The sequence below is a fragment of the Plecotus auritus genome (assembly GCF_963455305.1).
Source record: "Plecotus auritus genome assembly, chromosome: 3".
NCBI lineage: Eukaryota > Metazoa > Chordata > Mammalia > Chiroptera > Vespertilionidae > Plecotus > Plecotus auritus.
In genome coordinates, this window is record NC_137772.1 from 160,486,290 (window position 1) to 160,505,299 (window position 19,010).

General features: G+C 39.4%; 1 protein-coding gene across 1 annotated transcript in view; it reads right to left on the reverse strand.

The window, feature by feature from the left end:
- Positions 1-18,082, reverse strand: part of CAND1 (cullin associated and neddylation dissociated 1) — a 55,691-nt gene extending 37,609 nt beyond the window's left edge. The window contains exons 1-2 of the mRNA XM_080660534.1: positions 17,638-18,082; positions 4,478-4,621 (exon numbers count right to left, since the gene is read on the reverse strand). Coding sequence (XP_080516660.1) covers positions 4,478-4,621; positions 17,638-17,705 — 212 coding nt within the window. The 5' untranslated portion in view covers positions 17,706-18,082. The remainder of the gene's footprint in view (positions 1-4,477; positions 4,622-17,637) is intronic.
- Between the last annotated feature and the right edge of the window lie 928 nt (positions 18,083-19,010).

Here is a 19,010-nt window from a genome sequence, read left to right on the forward strand (position 1 = left end):
AGCCTGACTACATTAATAAAACAGTGTTGTACTGGTTTTAGAATAGACAGATCAACAGAATAGAATAGTCTAGAAATAGACCCACACCTTTATAGTTAACTGATTTCTGACAAAGATGCCAATTCAGCAGGGAGAAAAGGTGTTTCAGTAAATGGCACTTCAACAACTGGATATCTTTATGGGGGGAGAATGAACTCATTTCCTACTTCATAAAAATTAATTCAGTGGCTCAGTTGTCTGGGTGTCATCCTGTGCACTTAAGAGATTGCCAGTTCAATTCTGGTCAGGACACATTCCCCAGTTTGGGGCTCAATCCCCACTAGGGGGTATGCAGGAGGTAGCTAATCGATGTTCCATTCTCACATCAATGTTTCTCCCTCTCCATTATTCTCTCTTTAAAAATCAGTAAAAACATTTTAAAAATTTACTTCAAGATAGATCATAGAACTAAAAGTAAAAGCTGAAACTATAAGGCTTTTGGAAGAAAACACAGGAGAAAATCTTTGTAACTTAACATAAATAAAGATTTCTTAGGAAACAGTAATAACCATAAAAGAAAAATTGAAAGTAATTTTTAAATTAAACTAAATTCAAATCTAAAATTAAAAACTTAAGCTCATCAAACTGGGAGAAAATATTTACAAAACACATAAGTGCCAAAGGACTTATATCCAGAATATATGAAGAAATCCTAAAATTTGATAATAAAAGATAAACTCAATTTTAAAAATTGGTTCTTCAATGTTTATTGGCCATTTGTATTTATTTCTTCGGTGAACTATCTTTTCATGCTTTGCTCATTTTTATACTGGGTTGCTTTATCTTGTTGAAGATATTGTAATAAAGTGATGATCATTGGTATTCATAATTGATAAAAAAATGTGTTTTTATATGGGGAAAAAATAAAAAATAAATAAAAATCGGGGGGAAAAGTCAGCAAAAGATAAACAAATGGCCATAAACACAAAATAACACTGAATATCATTAGTTATTAGGCAAATATAAACTAAAACTATACCAGCATACCCATGGGAACGGCTAAAATTAAAGAGTGACACAACCAAGTGTTGGTGAGAATGTGGTACAACTAGTACTTTCATGTAAAATGGTACAAATATTTTAAGAAACAATTTAGCAGCCTCTTAAAAAAATCAAAATGGACAACAGCAATTTCATACTTAGTATTTATCCATAAGAAATAAAGACACAGGAACTAAGTTAAAAAGGACTCATACAAGAATGTTTATTTTATCTCTATTCACAGTAACCAAACTCTAGAAAGAAACCAAATGTATAACAGAATGTGGTATTATGGACTATTAATCAGTAATAAACTCATGAAACACCAATACATCCAACATAGATAACTCTCACAGATTATATGAGAGTGAAAAAAGCCAGACACAAACCTACACATACTGTATGACTCTATTTAAATCAAGTTCTACAAACAGGCAAAACTAATTTAAGGTGAACAAAACAATGGTGACCCTAAGTAGGGATGTTGTGTGAGGTAAAAGTACAATTTTATCTTTTTCAAATGTTTATCTAGTCTTCTGAAAAAAGATCTAATTTTCACCTGCCACCTTCATCCTGTACTTTCCACTCTATTTTACTTCATTGTTCTATTAATGACTCACTACTTCACTGCTTTGATTAGAGAAACATGTTTTCCTTTCAAATAAGGCTAATCAACGCTCCCACTCCCACTCTTGTTATACTTTTATAGGGTTTTCTTGGCTATCTTGAGCAAACACCCTGCCCTCTTCTCCTTCCCACCAAAATTTACTTTAGAATCAACTTGTCTATCTTGTGGGGGAAAAGCACTGATTTTTATAATTAGGTAAGCATTAAATTAATCTAGAGAAATTGAGTTATCCTGATCCAAGAACATGGAATGTCTTTCCATTGTTACAAGTACATTTTTGTTATCCATTAGGAGTATTTTAAAGTTTTCCCTGATGTAAGTTTTGAAAAAGATAAAATTGTTACGTTTCTCTTATATTATACAATAGGTCACCATTATACTCAAGGTCACCATTGTAACATATTTTGTTACATTTACTCTGAGGCATTTTGTCTTTCTGTTGCTGTAATAAATGGACATTTGTTTCCCTATCTTCCAACTGGCTATTACCTGCGTATATGAAAGTTATTGATTTTTGTTCATTAATTTTACATTGTTACTTCACAGAATTCTCATTGTTTACATTAATATTTTTTTCTATATTGACTTAATTTTTCCCATGTACCTTGTCTTACAGTGGCTAATATCTTCAAAAGAAATGTAGCTGGGACAGAGACACATTTTTGCCTTGTACTTGACTTTTGTGTGGAGGTATCTGGTAATTTATTGGTATTTGTGTTGAGGTGTGAATGTGTGTTTGTGAACTTTTAATGTTAAAAAGATACTATCAAATTCATATTATTAAATGTTTTACTTCAAACTGGTGATGAATTCTCTCTAGTGAGATAAAGCATCCCTGACCTGTTTTTCCCCACTAATGACATATTAAATATGATGCTGGTCTTTGGAAGGTGCTTCACTCCTCTAATTATCCAAAGTAACCTAAGTGTTGAGTTATGTTGTTTTTTTTTGTGTGTGTGCTTTTTTTCTAAATCAAAATCAAGGTAGAATCTCACAGTATCTTGACAATTAACCAGGTAGTTTTTTCCTTCCTCTGATCTATTAACCTGATGAAACAAATGTATTAATAAAGCACATAATATTGAACTGCACTATATTCTTGCAATGAACCTCATTTGATCATGGTATGTTACACTTAATATACTGTCTAATTTTATTTTGAACATTTAAATGAAACTGGTCTGTAGTTTTCTTTTTTAGTGTTATCTTTATTTCGTCAAACTTGTTATCAGTATTTAGCTAAAATAAAAGACGGGATGGTTTTCATACTTTATGTTCTGGAATAGTACTAGAACTATGTGTACTGGAATTATATACTCTTTGAGGTTTCAGAGAGTATGTGAAAGACTTCTGGGCCTGACTGTCCTTTGGATGATAAGTTCTTTGACAATTTTCCCAATTTCTTGATCAGACTACTTTAGTAATTTATGTATCTATTGGGATTTTCCCTCTTCCAAGAAGCAGATCTTGAGTTTTATCGAATTTACTACCTTTTTTATCTTAATTCTTTTATTTTTTTAATATGTAATTTCTTCCCCAACCCATTAATTTTAAGTATAAAAGATCATCAAAAATCAAAAGCCTCAGATTCCTGTAAGTTAAGATTCATATTCAAGTGATAAAAGACCTACATACCTCATGACCCTCAATCTAGAACAAAGACTACTTTTTCTTATTGTATTTAAAGGGTGGAAAATGTTCAGCATATATTTTGAACAAAACTTTGTTTATTAAGCACAAGGCAAAAAAAACTTAAAAGATGAAAATGTCCCAAGTTAAAGAAACTTATATAAAAGTTGTACTGCGTGTCTAGAAATTCTATATTGATCTATGAGTCTCACGTTTTTGCCTACTCTTACAGCAAGTATCTAAAGGCTTAGCTCAAAACAAATTAAAAACCTATGTAAGGAATCCAATAAAGGAATAGTAATGAGACAATACTTCATTTAAATTATCAAATATTATATAACATAAAATGACATGAAATTCCATAATTTAATTTCTATATGAAACTACAGGTTATACTTACTAATATCTTACTATGTAAATTAAGGATTCCTAATATTTGGTATGTATAAATTAAATAGATGCATTAACAGAGTAAGTACAACTTTCAAGTTTTCTTCTTAACATCATGTCTAACGTGATGCTTCTACTGTACTGTACACACAAAGACAACGGGAATTCTCACAATTTTAAAGAAAGGTTCTTTGTAGCCTCGTCAGTGTGGCTCAGTGGTTGAGCATCAACCTATGAACCAGGAGATTCCTAGTCAGGGCACATGCCCAGGTTGCAGGCTCAATCCCCAGTGGGGGGCGTGCAGAGGCGGCCAATCAATGATTCTCTCTCATCATTGACGTTTCTATCTCTCTCTCCCCATCCCTTCCTCTGTGAAATCAATATTTTTTTAAAAAGGTTCTTTGTAACTATTTTATCATCAGTGTTGATTTGTGTTAATGATGTTGTTTTAACTGCTGCTATTCTTTAAGTCTTATTTTCATCTGTACTTTCCTTGAACACTGGAATATAGAGATGGATAGAGGCACGTAGGCCTTTTAATAAAGGTAAAAAAAACTGGGTCAAACAAGTGAGAGAACCACTCTTCCTGGAATTTCCTATATGCACTTTTTAAGAAATAAAATACCATAAAAGGCTACATTTAGTCAATATAGATACTATAAGAAAATGTGGTATGCTAAGTATAAATACTAAACATTCACCAGTCACCTAATCCAGAAAGACATAATACAAGACTAAGATAATTTACCAATTATTACAGTATTTTAAATGTGGTAGAGAGCATAGTAAGCAAGTAAAAAAACAACTTACCATTTGACAGCTAAATTCTGTACCTCTCCATTTTTATCTTCCAGTAACTTCAAAATCATTTTCACTACTTTCCTTTCACTATCATCATCCAACTTGATAGAATCTTTCTGCAGTTCTGTCATCAAATCATTTGTAGCCATAAACCTACCAAAAAATTAAAATTTGTTAATTTCAATAAGGTATCGTTACCCAAAATTATCTTTCCCAGGTTAGTCTTGATTTCACATTTACTGACAGGAACTACAGTGAGTGATCTTTCATTCTAATTAATTGCATCACTGCTTTTAGGGGGAGAAAAGCTCCTCTTAACTTTTTCTTTGCATGTGATTTGAGTTTTACTTAGGAGGCCTTTACGCGTTAAGCGCCAAGCCTGTTTTGTCTTCCTTTCCATTTCAGTCATTGGGGCGACTGACATAGTGCTTAACGTGTTAACTACAAACATTAAGAATACCTTCTTAAGTAATACTGTGTGTTACATATTACATATTGCAAATTAATACAAATTCTCATCTCCATCCCAACTCCCACTACTAGGTATCAGGTGTCTTTTCAAAGTGATAATGAGGTGATTCTAGAAAGCTGTTCCACGTGACATCCAAGCCCCTCCCTTAAGAACCACTGTCAAAGGAAGGTTAAATACTGAACAGCCTGACAAAATCCCCAAGTGATCAACTGTTAATCTCAATTTTAAATAAAAGACTGAACAGAATATATAAATAAGGTAAATAGACTTGCAGATTTTTTCCCTTATACCTCATCAGTCAGTTCATTGTTTTAAAAGTAATTTCTCAGAATTTCAGATAAGCCCATTGAAATAAAGCTCCAAAAATCTGTTTAAAGACCAAATGAATTTTCCCCCTAATTCTTGGCTCCCCTCTACCTAAACAAAGAATCTAACAGAAATAACTACTTAATGCCTTTTTATTTTATTTGAACCAGATCCAGTTTGAGCAAAACTTCAATATTTTATGTTACATTCAGAAATGTCAAAGATCCATGTTTAAATCGATTGAAAAACAAATTAGAGCTAAAATGATAAACAGCCATGCAGATAGTCTGGCAACTTAGGCAATAAATTATGTGGCAAGAATTTGGCAAAAGAACTTAATTAATTTAGCAAGTCATCAATTATAAGACAATTTAAGGATAAGTCCAGTAATTAGTATGTTCACTTACTGCTAACTTCACAGTTTAAAACTACATGAAAGCACAATTCTTACCAAATTTTGTAAAGGTGGTTTGGCTCTCTCCTGCATGCCCCCTACTGGGGATCAAGCCTGAAACCAGGCATGTGCCCTGACCAAGAATGGAACTGTGATATCCTGGTTCCTGGGTCACACTCAACTACGGAGCAACACTGGCGGACTAAGCATGTCATAATTCTCCTAATTGGAAGCCCCTCCCCATTTTATATGACAAAAAGTAAATTAAAACTACAATATTCTGGAAAGTAAAATAAAACAAACTGAATAGCACATGAAGGCAGGCACTTCTACACATAAAACAATAAAAGCATCTTAACCATTTTACTTAGATAAAATTCATTAAATAACCATAGTAGTTAGCACCTCTAAGAATCCCTGAAATGCTAATCATCTGGTTAAAGAAAACATGATGACCATCAGTATCAGTAAAAAGCAGATAAGCCCAATGTAAAAAAAATGTTTTGGTTCCGGGCTCGATCCCCAGTAGGGGGCATGCAGGAGGCAGCTGATCAAAGGATCGACCAGTTGCTTAGGGTTTTATATATATAGATAGTTATAAAAGGCTAAGTGTCCGTCGACCAGTAACTATGATGCACACTGACCACCAGGGGGCAGACACTCAACACAGCAGTTGCCATGACATGCACTGGCCATCCTATTTAATAAAAGAGAAACATGCAAATTAACCGTACTTCTGCTACGCCCACCAGCCAATCAGGAGCGAGTATGCAAATTAACCCAACCAATATGGCAGTTAATTTGCATATCCAGGCACAGAGCGAAGACTGAAGACAGCGTAGAAGGAAGCCAAGCACTGCAGAAGGGAACGAAGCTACAGAGAAGGAAGCAGGGCGGCAGGGAAGCAGGCAGGGCTGCGGAGGAGGGAAGCAGGCGGGGCAGGAAGCAGGCGGGGTGGCGGAGATGGGAGGGAAGCAGGCAGGGCTGCAGAGATGGGAGGGAAGCAGGCAGGGTGGCGGAGAAGGCCGCAGGAAGCCCTATTCTTGCAGGAATCTTCCTGCAACAGGCCTCTAGTTTAAAAATAAACGGCACCTGGACCTGTTGCTGACAAACACTCGGCTTCCCCCAAGTGGGATGCAGGCCCCACCACCACCCCGGAGCGACACCCCACCAAATTGCAGCCAATGCTGCCAAGACCCCATGGCACAAAATGCAGCCTACAGCCCAGCCCGGCCCAGAAACGGTCACTATGGGTGCCGGTAATGACATCACGTAGCAATCCCGCTTCCTCCCCCTAGCAACTAGCCTCCTTGGAGTTTCTTCAGCCCAGGAACCTGACTTGCTTTATAGCCAGGTGCAAACATTATACAGTTTAACCAAATGTTTGTGAAGCATTTTCCCATGCCTCATCTCCTTTGATACTCACAGAAGTCCTGGAGTAGGTAGATAAGAGACTGGGTAGAATCCTATTATCTTTTCATTAGCAAGACACGAATAGTGACATTAAAATATTTTTTTCTAATTAATTTCCTTTCAATGTGCAGGAATCTGTGCATCGGGACACTAGTATTTTAATAAAGAAGTCTACTGATTTTCAAAAAACTAGAAATGGTTAAAAAAAGAGTTAGAATGAGCCTAACCGGTTTGGCTCAGTGGGTAGAGCGTCGGCCTGCAAACTGAAAGGTCCCAGGTTCGATTCCAGTCAAGGGCATGTACCTTGGTTGTGGGCACATCCCCAGTAGGAGGAGTGCAGGAGGCAGCTGATCGATGTTTCTCTCTCATCGATGTTTCTAACTCTCTATCCCTCTCCCTTCCTCTCTGTAAAGAATCAATAAAATATATTTTTTTAAAAAGTTAGAATGAGCACCAGCAAAATTAGCAATAGTTAGTATTTTTAAAAATCAGAAAAATTGGATATAGTATGAGGTTACAATAAGAGTTACCCCTGAATATTTCTTCCTTATGTTAATTTAATGTAAGAAATTGTATTAAAAATCTTATAAGGAAATTGACCATTTTGAATGTTCTCTATGGCAGATTCATAAGCTAACTGGTAAAATGTCTCTTCAGCATTTACTCTTTTAGGCATGATACTAATGGCTTGGATAATAAACACAGACTCAGTCTCTTTCTCTTAAACTTTTTCATCTAATAATGGGCAGACCAGTAAAGACAAGTTTCAATCTTACAACTTTTTAAAAGCAATACTTAAAGGCATTTGGCAATGATCACTCCAAAAAACTGATGGTTAGTTTGGGTTTCAAAAGATTAATAGGGGTTTGCATTGGGAAAGCTGGTTTGGAATTTTAAATTTTTTATCTTTGTGTGGATGGTAAAGGTGGTAGTGCTGAATAAGTACCTCAGTGTAAAGCACTAAGAAGCAGTGCAGTGGAAAGTTGATATGATAACCAAGAAGGCAGGTAGAGTATACAGTGTGGATATGCTGGACAGAGATTATTCATACCCATGTGGACAGAGTTGAGTGGTGAGAGAGTTAAAAACAGTGCTCAATTTAAAACTTATTAACTATTTACTTCTGGATCACATTTGACTGTGGGTAACTGAAACTGCAGGTAGAGAAACTATGGATAAAGAGGCACTAATGTATCTCTTCTCAGTCTCCTTAGCATCAGGTTTTATACACATTTGTGCTTTTTGTTGGTAATTTTGCTATTTAAAATGACCCCCAATAGTAGTGCAAAAGTACTGTCTAGTATTCCTAAGTACAAGAAGGCTGTGATGCATCTCCTTGAAAAAACTACATGTGCCAGATTTGTTTAGGCATAAGTTATAGTGCTGTTGGCCTTGAGTTCAATATTATGAATCAACATCCTATATAATAAATCCCTAATATGCAAATTGACCAAACAGCAGAATGATCAGTCGCTATGACGGCCACTGACCACCAGGGGGCAGACACTCAATGCAGGAGCTGCCCTCTGGTGGTCAGTGCACTCCCACAGAGGGTGCGCTGCTCAGCCAGAAGCCAGGCTCACAGCTGGCAAGTGCAGCGGTGGTGGCAGGAGCCTCTCCCGCCTCCGCTGCAGGCAGGCAGTAAGGAGCAAGGGGTCCCGGACTGCGAGAAGGCGCAGGCCAGGCTGAGGGACACCCCCTCCCTCAGTACATGAATTTCGTGTACTGGGCCTCTAGTATATTAAATATGGTGTTTTAAAACAGAAACACATATAACACCAAGTTACAAACCCTGTATTTCCCCTAAAAGCAATGGTTCAGAATAGCTAATTGAATCTTCATGGCAACTTTGAATAATGAGAACCAACCCTGAGATTTACAAGGTTAAAATTAAGAGGACTCTGAAATTTATTAGATACGGGAATGGTAAGACATGAGTTAGAGCCCTAACCAGTTTGGCTCAGTGGATAGAGCAGTGGTCAGCAAACTCATTAATCAACAGAGCCAAATATCAACAGTACAACGATTGAAATTTCTTTTGAGAGCCAAATTTTTTAAACTTAAACTTCTTCTAATGCCACTTCTGGAAAATAGACTCACCCAGGCCATGGTATTTTGTGGAAGAGCCACACTCAAGGGGCCAAAGAGCCGCATGTGGCTCACGAGCCGCGGTTTGCCGACCACTGGGATAGAGCAAAGGCCTGTGGACTGAAGGGTCCCAGGTTTGATTCTGGTCAAGGGCATGTACCTCAGTTGCGGGCACATCCCCAGTAGGGAGTGTGCAGGAGGCAGCTGATCAATGTTTCTCTCTCATCAATGTTTCTAACTCTCTATCCCTCTCCCTTCCTCTCTGTAAAAAAAAAAAATCAATGAAATATATTTTTAAAAATAAATAAAAAGACATGAATTAGGAAATGGACAGAGAAGAAAACCACAGGAATCAGGTGTGACAGTTGAATAGGTATCCTGTCCAGAGTTTTAACATTATTAAATAGCCACTGTCACATCAGATGGTTCAACCTCTCATCTTACAACAGAAGAAAGGATTAATAAGCCTGGCTCAACTACAAACTACATAAATGGCTACTCTTCTGATCTGAAACAACAAAATATCAGCAATAGTGAAGATGTGAACATCATGAATTAATGTCCTGCAGCCCAAATTCATCTGCCTTTGGCCAAAAATGAAGACTGAGAAAGACAAGAAACAGCAGCCCCTGAAGGCCAGGAATTGATCTGAGGCTCATACCTAAACCTCAATGTTACTCCAAACTGATCTGATGTTTATAGCTAAAGCATATTGTTTCATAGACATAAACAACCTCACAGAACAACCATATCAGACAAGGTTACTAAGCAACATAGAATACTAAAAACTTCCTCCTCTCTTGAGTGACTGTTACTTCTTGACCAATTACAGCTCTGCCTCTGCTTTGGTCTGCCCTACCTGTAATATTAAGATGTCAAATGATGAAAGTGCCCCAGTTTCAGACAACATCCAATCTAAAGCAAGTCTCCATTTCATTAGATCTTTTCCCAAATTACCCAAATAAATAGGTCCCAACCATCTTGCCGAGACACACCCCATGGTGTGTGCTCTCTCTCTATAATAGTAATAAACCCAAGTTGTGTCAGGGATAACTATATAAAAGAGTTTCAAGAAGGAAAAAGTAGTAAGCTGCTTACATATCAAATACCAGTCAAGAAAATACCCACTAAATTAGTTACATGAAGATTATTAGGAATTTTGGGGAAGAGTAATTTCAGCGAACTTAGGTGGGCAACAGCTAAGAAGTTTAAAGTTTATCTTGTAATCAATGGGAATTAGTGGGGAAGGATATGATCAGGTCAGGAAGAAAATTCTAATGGAAGAGTTACCAACAGATTGTATTAAAAAGAGGCCTGAGCCCTGGGCAGTGTGGCTCAGTTGGTCAGGGCTTCATTTCGTGCACTGAAGGGTCTTGGGTTTGATTCCCCGTCAGGACACATACCTAGGTCGCGGGTTTGACCCCAGTCTTGTAAGGGAGGCAACTGATTGATGTATCCTTCACATTGGTGCCTGCCCCCACCCCCACCCCGCCCCGTTCCTCCTTCTCTAAAATCAACAACAATAATAATAACAGCAGTAATAATAAAAAGGCCCTCCAGGGAGACTAATTTGAGAAGAAAGGTAAAAGGGTGACATGAAAGCTTTCCAACTGGGACATTTGGTGGATGGTAATGTAACAAGACAAAATTAGAATTTTTTAAAAAAAGGTGTAATTTAAGGTGAGAGAGGGGGAAATTAAGATGTTAACTTTTAGACTCCCATGGGAGTCCCACTTGGATATAACTTACAGGTCATTTATTCAACAAATATTTGGGGGAATATTATCATTAGGAACTGTGCCAAGCCCTGCAAACAGTTATGAACAAGACAGTCATGGTCTGGAATTTCCACACCTGGTTTATTCTACAAAACTGAAAATTCCTTGAAGAGAGAAATTATTCAATGCAGAGAAGCATTAAATGGTAGAAATAAATACCTTGTACTGCACAATGAGTAACTCACCACAACCTTTCCCTCATGTGTAAACACAATTTTACCCTTGTGGTCAACTGCATCAAAAATCTAAATGTATGGCCCAACTGCATCACCCAGTGAATCAATTCTTTTTCAAAGATCTTGTATACACACCAACTGCAATCTAACTTTTTCTTATTTATTCTCTTAGACCTAAGAATTAACTTGCGACAGTCTTAATATTGTTCATGTAAATAAAACTAATTTTTTGTCATCTTTCTTCTTCCCAGTTCCCTCAGTGAGGTCAGTTGTGAGCTGCAATATAATCAGTGTTACCAGTATAACTATATCAAGAAAAATCACATAAGTGAAAGCAAGTAACTTACTGCCATCAACCTGCAAAGTACTTAAAAATGCCCCCAAATCACCTTCTTATTCTCTACAAATCCATTAATTCTGCTTAAACCTACTTTTTTTTCAAGCACAAGCAGTCCAGATAACTTCACTTAGTATTTCCTGTTACATTTCTGTGAATGCCCACACAGTACTGTCAGCTATGTTACAGGATCTCCAATGTCCCTTCCAGCTCTGAAAGCCTGATTCCATTTAACAGGACTGAAGTTTTTATTAGCATTTAAACAGCTTTCAAGAGAAAATGATTTCCAATATCCAAAACACAAGTACATTGGGTAACACACAACCATTATCAAGCTAGGAAATTCTACAATGCAGTCAATTATTTTAGATTGTATAAAATGGTATATAAAAAAATACATTGGCCCTGGCTGGTGTGTCAAAATGGTTTGAGCGTTGGCCCAAGCAACGAAGGGTCTTGGGTTTGATTCCTAGTCAAGGGCACTGTACCTGGTTTGCAGGTTCGATCCCCACCCCGGTCAGGGCAAGTGAAGAAGGTAACCACCAATTGATGCCCCTCACATTGTTGTTTCCCTTTCTCTTTCTTTCTCCCTTCCTTTCACACTCCCTCTTAAAAAAAAAAAAAATTAAAAAACAGATTGGTAGATTTTATACTGGCTTCTGGAAGAAACTTCCCCCAAATCCCTACATGCTTTTTTCTTAACTTGAACTAAAATCCAATTCAACTAAAACACATAGCCATTGGGAACCTACATGGTCAAGGCACTAGACAGAGTAAAGAATTCAGTTAAGAAAGACAAGGTTCCTTACCCTCAAGAGAGTTTCCAGAACAGTACTCACCCCAAGCTAGGTACCAGTACAGTCAAGATAATCTACTCCCTTTTCCCCAATGAAATATAGTACATGTGCTTTCCTTTTTTTTTTTTTTTTTTTTTTTTTAGTTTTTAATTATTATTTATTTATTTGTAATCCTCACCCAAGAATATTTTTCCATTGATTTTTAGAGAGAGGGAAAGACAGAAACATCAATGTGAGAGAAATATATCAATTGGTTGCCTCCTGCAAGCGCCCTCCCAGGGCCGGGGCCAAGGAGGAGCCGGCAACAGAGGTATGTGCCCTTGACTGGAATTGAACCTGGGACCCATTGGTCCACAGGCCGACGCTTTATCCACTGAGCCAAACCAGCTAGGGCTGTACATGTGCTTTCACACAGTTTTCTCTACATACAATTTAAAGAACTAGCTTAGACCCTCAGACATTCCACAACCTGAATCTCCTTGCTTTTTTCATCTTCTCTGCCACTTCAGCCTACAAAGACATATTGCCATGGAGTACTTATCATTTTTACAGTAGTGTCTTAACCATTCAACAAGCATGTAGATATTACTGCGGGCAAGCACAAGATCTTCAACTTTTTGTATTCTCTCTTAGGAATTATTAAAAGCTTCTTCCAGCACAATATATTCCTTAAGTCTAACTTAGAACTGAAATTTAAGGACTTTTTTTTTTAATATATTTTATTGATTTTTTACAGAGAGGAAGGGAGAGGGATAGAAAGTTAGGAACATCGATGAGAGAGAAACATCGATCAGCTGCCTCCTGCACACCTCCTACCAGTGATGTGCCTGCAACCAAGGTACATGCCCTTGACCGGAATCGAACCTGGGACCCTTCAGTCCACAGGCCGATGCTCTATCCACTGAGCCAAACCGGTCAGGGCAGGACTTACTCTTAATGTCCCCTAGTCAAAACCCTGGAGAAGTAGCATAAAGTGTTCACGTTCTGGGGGTATCTGGAAAGCCCAGATCCACTACTGTCAAACTGACTTTAGGAAAATAATTAACATCACCATTATTTTCTCAGCTATAACAGAGATTGTTAGTATCCACTTAACTAAATAGGATCACCCTGGGGGGCAGAGGGGCCTGGATTGGAGCACTCACCAAAAGGTGGGTGAGTTCGATTCCAGGTCAGGGTATGTAAGGGTGGCAACCAATCAATGTTTTCTTTCTCCCTCTCCCTTAAAAAAAAAACCCCACAAAAACAAACAAATTCAAAACAACAGAAAAACAATATATCCTCAGGTGAAGATTAAAAATAAACAAACAAACTGTATCAAGTGCATAAAAGCCCACACTAACCATTATTATTAACTACTAGAGGCCTGGTGCACAAAATTCATGCACTTGGGGAGGGAAGGAGTCCCTCAGACCGGTCTGCGCCCTCTCACAGTCTGGGAGCCTTTGGGGGATGTCTGACTGATAGGAGCAGGCCTAGGCCAGCAGTTGGACATCCTTAGCACTGCTGTGGAGGAGGGAGAAGCTCCCGCCACTGCTACTGCTCGCCGGCCGTGAGCCCAGCTCAGGGCTTCTGGCTGAGTGGCACTCCCCCTGTGGGAGCACACTGACCACCAGGGAGCAGCTCCTGCATTGAGCATCTGCCCCCTGGTGGTCAGTGCACATCATAGTGACCAGTCATTCTGCCGTTTGGTCTATTTGCATATTAGCCTTTTATTATATAAGATTATGAGAGATAAAAGAATGGTAAATTTTTTCTTTAGCTCTTGATTCATTGGAATACTTTAATTCAGTTGGTGGTGGATGAAATATCCTATCCCAGTGGTCGGCAAACCGCAGCTCGCAAGCCACATGCAGCTCTTTGGCCCCTTGAGTGTGGCTCTTCCACAAAATACCATGGCCTGGGTGAGTCTATTTTGAAGAAGTGGCGTTAGAAGAAGTTTAAGTTTAAAAAATTTGGCTCTCAAAAGAAATTTCAATCGTTGTACTGTTGATATTTGGCTCTGTTGACTAATGAGTTTGCTGACCACTGTCCTATCCTATATAATAAAAGCCTAATATGCTAAGTGTCCGGTCCTCCGTTCCAAACAATTGAAGCTTAATATGCTAATGATATGCTAAGGCCGCTCAACCGCTCCCTATGACGTGCACTGACCCCTAGAGGGCAGATGTTCCAACCAGTAGGTCAGCTTGCTGCTAGGGTCCAGCCAATTGAGACTGAGTGAGGAGCAGGCCTATGCAGTCAGTCGGACATTCCCCCCAAGGGCTCCCGGACTGCGAGAGGGTGCAGGCCAGGCTGAGGGGCCACCCCCAAAGTGCATGAATTTCGTGCACCGGGCCTCTAGTATAAAAATAAAAGCAGAACTTTGTTATCTCAACCCAATGAATAGTCAATATTAATATTCATAAGTGGAGCATTCACATGATTCATGCATATTGAAGTTTTCAGTATGGTATCTACAGAATCATCTACCTACTGGTACTAAACCTTAACATATATCCCACCTTCAAAAAATACAAAATACTAACGACGGGAAAAAAAGGCATTGGTTGTCTGTTTTTTCAATAAATTGAGCCTATGATTTAAGTGCCACAAAACAATTCTTTCAAAGTGATGACATTTCAAATCTTTGAAGCCTGCACATACTTTTTTACCTTCTTTGCATTGATGGACGAAGTAGTTATCCACAGAAACCTGAAATTCCTGGCCTATAGGGACCTTATGTAATCACCCATGTACAAGTCTCTCAAGTGAAAATTTAATTCCTAATTAAATAGCCTGCCCAAGATCTCACAGATATTTCACAACAAAAAATCCTACATGACCAGAACTCACATCTTGAGACTAGTAGGTTTTCTGTTTGGAGTCTACCATGAGAAGAATACATTTTTTTCTTCCTTTTAGGTGGTTTTTTTTTTCTTCTCTCCTTAGCACAAGGTAGAGTGGTTTGCACATGTTAGATACTCTATAATGTTAACTAGCCTTGTCCTCACAACCTTCTGGTACTAGGTTATTTTAAAACATGTAGTAGAAAAACTCTGATTTTTACGTCAAAATAAACAAGTAAATTTCTAATGAGAAATTAGAAAGCATAATTTTAAAATAGAATGTATTCAAGTAAATGCCTATTCTGAAAATGTACAGAAAAACTTTCAAAATGCTCGACTTCAAATACTATTTTAATTAATCTCTTAAATGTCTGTAATATACATAGTGCTTTAGTTCCAAAGACTGTCTTGTCTGTTAACTGGATGGTTTGAGCATATCACAAGTCTTTAAAACAGTTAATAAAAATTCTTAATGATGCCATATTACTAGAAGTCAATTATTGTTCCTAAACATATCTCCTACCTAAAATTATCTTCTACGAACTATTAGAAATATTGCAATATTACACTTTTCAGAGAATAATCCTCCAAGCAATGTTTTGATTTATTCCAGTTCAAATTGATAAAACAATCCTTACCAAGTTCAATACTGACTTGTAGCTTAACATCCGAGCATTAATTCTTTCAGTTTAAAAAACAAAAACCAAAAAGCATGTGTGTATTTTCGTCTTTACAAGAAATTCAAGAAAGCTTCAGTCAATCATCACATATGATTGATTTCTGTATTCTAAACATATTACCCACACATGTCTGACTAGTTGAACAAAATTGTACTATTATTATAGTGAAAGTGCTATCTTTATAGTAAAATTGAACACAATCAAAATGAAATTTAGTACTTTTACAGAATGAGCCAACTTGACAGAACTGGGAAGAAGGGGGGAGGGAAAAATCACACCATACACTCCAGTAACTGAAAGTTTTATTTAAACTTTAAAGGCTTGAGTTGGGAGCAAGCAAAGCTGCAAATGGAAGTAAAGAGCATTCAAACCCTTTTTAAAAAGAAAAACAACCAAAAACTTTTATTTCCCCTAAAAATCTTGATTTTGGCACTATAACTACACAAATCTAAATATCAAAATACCCAAATATCAAAATACCCAAAACAAACAAGTCTCCTCCAAAAAGTCACAACACTAAAATCTTTAGTATTAGCACACTAGATTTTAAAACTTTCAAATATGATACTAAAAAACTCCCTAGGTAGCAACTTGGCTTTGAATAAAACTGTATTTCATGGGCCATTTTAATATGACAGCACATCAATTTATTTAGGAACACGAATTCTACATTTTTCATTGTTCTTGTTTCACAAATCAGAAAATTTCTTCCTGGTAGATAAGGTTTAAACATGATTTCAGGTGTTAAATCACACTGTTCATACCACAAATAAATAAATAAGCTCTTCAGCCACAATTTTAATGGAAAACTCTATGTTATTTTAAAATGCACACAAAATACAACCACTAAACCTTACAGAACAAAATGAGTATCAAAGAAATAAAAATACTTTTAACATCCAGAGCTAGTTTGTGATGGGATGGGAGGCAGGAAGAAAGGATTGAAAATTTTACCGTATTGCAAAAATGAAAGAGAAATCAAGTTAATCCGTGAAAATATAACAATTCTTCAATATGCATGTTACCAAGGTTTGGAACCCACAGTAAGTCTTCTGGAACAGAACTGCTATCATATTTACCATCCCCATATCAGAAGCTCCTCTTTTCCAATAAGATCCATTTGCTTGGCTTACTTTGCTGTTTAAGGCTCAGCAAGTCACCTTTCTGGCAGTAAATTTTGGATATAAACAAATAAAACTGAAACCCCGAGTTCCTGCTTGGGTTTTACCTGACAAGGGAAAATGACAAGAGATGCTGGCGGGAAAACCCTACGAGTCTAGTTTCCTCCGTCCTGGCTGCCCTCCCCCTTCTTCCCACTCCCACGAAAGAAACAGTCCAAAGAAAAAGTTTATAACTAAATCTGAGAAGAACTCAAAACAAGCAAATCGTGCAAGATGAATGCACCTAGGCCCGCTCAGAACTGCGGGAAAGGAGGAGGCGGCTAGGTCCCCGAGTGGGCTGAGTTTGGGCCCCACCGAGCAAGCGGCCTAGCGCCTCCGGCGGCCCGGCGAGTAGGCCCGGCCTCCGGATCTCCACGCCTAAAGCAGCTCCCTTCTCCACAATGTGAGTGATTTCGCCCCTTTTCGCTACCTGGGACACGAAAATCCCGTCGGGTGTGGGGGAGGGAAAGTGCAGCCGAGAATGCAAGGGGACTTTCGGAGACACAGAAAGGGCCGGGGACCAGCGGCGGGCAACGGCCCGGAGAAAAGAATGGGGGAGGGGGTTACCAGGTGGGAGAGGAAAGGGGGCTGCCGGGATCTTGGATCCGAGGGGTGGGCAGGGGACTTCGGAAAAGGGGAGAAACCGGTTCAGGCCAAAGGGGTGGGGCATGGCCTGTCTGAGGGCCGGAGCCGCGAACCGGAGACCCCGAGGTGGGCTTAGGGTCGGATTTCGGCCTTACCTGAAGTCCTTGTCACTGGATGTCATTTTTTCCAGCAGATTGGAAATGTGGTACGAGGCGCTCGCCATGTTGACGGCCTCGATCCCGCCCGCTGGCGCCGCTGATGCTGCTGCCCGCTGCCGCCGCCGCTGCTGCTCCTCTCGCTCGCGGCGGTCTCGCTTCCAGGGTCGCAGCGCGACGCCGACGCTGACTAAGGAGGCGCCTCGACGGGTGGCCCCCTCCCCGGCGAGGCGTGGGCCTGTCCTGGGGAAAGCGGAGGCTACGAGGCCGGCCTAACGACGGCGCAGCTCGCCGGAGAACGGGCTCATGGGAAGCAAGGAGTACGGCCGGACCTTCCACTCGGGCTCAGCTCGCTCCCACTCCCTCCGCGCTCTCTCCCCAGGGCAAGAAGCCAAAACCCGCCTCCTTCGCTCCGGGGGCGGGGGCGGTGGACGCGGGACGCTACGGCGAGCTGAGGTCAGGGTTCACGGAGGTCTCCCCACGCACGCTGTAGCCACGCTAGTTGAAGGGCAATCCTGTTGGAGGAGGCTTTTGTCAGTCTTCACGTGCACCGCCTTTTAGGAGGCAAGACCACGACCCAAAGGGGCTGTTCTCGCGAGACTTAAATGCGACGGTTAAAGGATGGGGAACAAGTGGGATCAGTGTGCCTTAATCTAAAAATAACTTGATTTATTTTTCCCTGTGTGACGGAGAAAAAGTTTACAATTTTTTAACGAGTATAAGGCCTGGAAATAATGCTAATGAACGAGGTAGTCTGGAGACCAACAGAATGACTCAAAGGAGCTTTCATTTTGAATCGGATGCGTGGCCTACATTGCTTTAACCACGATGGTATAATGTTGCCACGTGAAAACCACAAATCCCAGAATCCAGTTGGGACGTAAAAACCACAAATCCCAGAATTCAGTTGGGGGGGTGGGTGGGTGTTACAGTGGGTCAAGCTGTGATTGGCTGAAGCAACGTCCCTTTATTGGCTCCCGTAGAAGGAAGGAATGCTGGGATTTGCAGTCTGGCAAGGCTGCTGTGGTGGGGAAAACCTTTAGATCGCCGCGCTCTGGGTTTCTGCGCCTGATTCGGATTTTCTCTGCTTTTGCTGCTAAGGGATGTATGCAGAGCTAGGCTGCCGCCTGTGGGCAAGCTCTTTGCAGAGCAGTTGGTGTTCTTGACAAAGGCTTAGGAGCAACTTTCTACCACTAACACTTAAAAGTGATGGTAGCCTCCTCTAAAGACAGCCGATCCTCTGCTCGGCATACTCCTTTATGTGTTTAAGAACCAGCTCCCTAAAGCAAGAAAGACCGCCATAAGATTAATGGGCCAACGACTGATGATTGTTTCATGGCCTACTCGTTTTATTCAGAACAGCTAGCTAAATG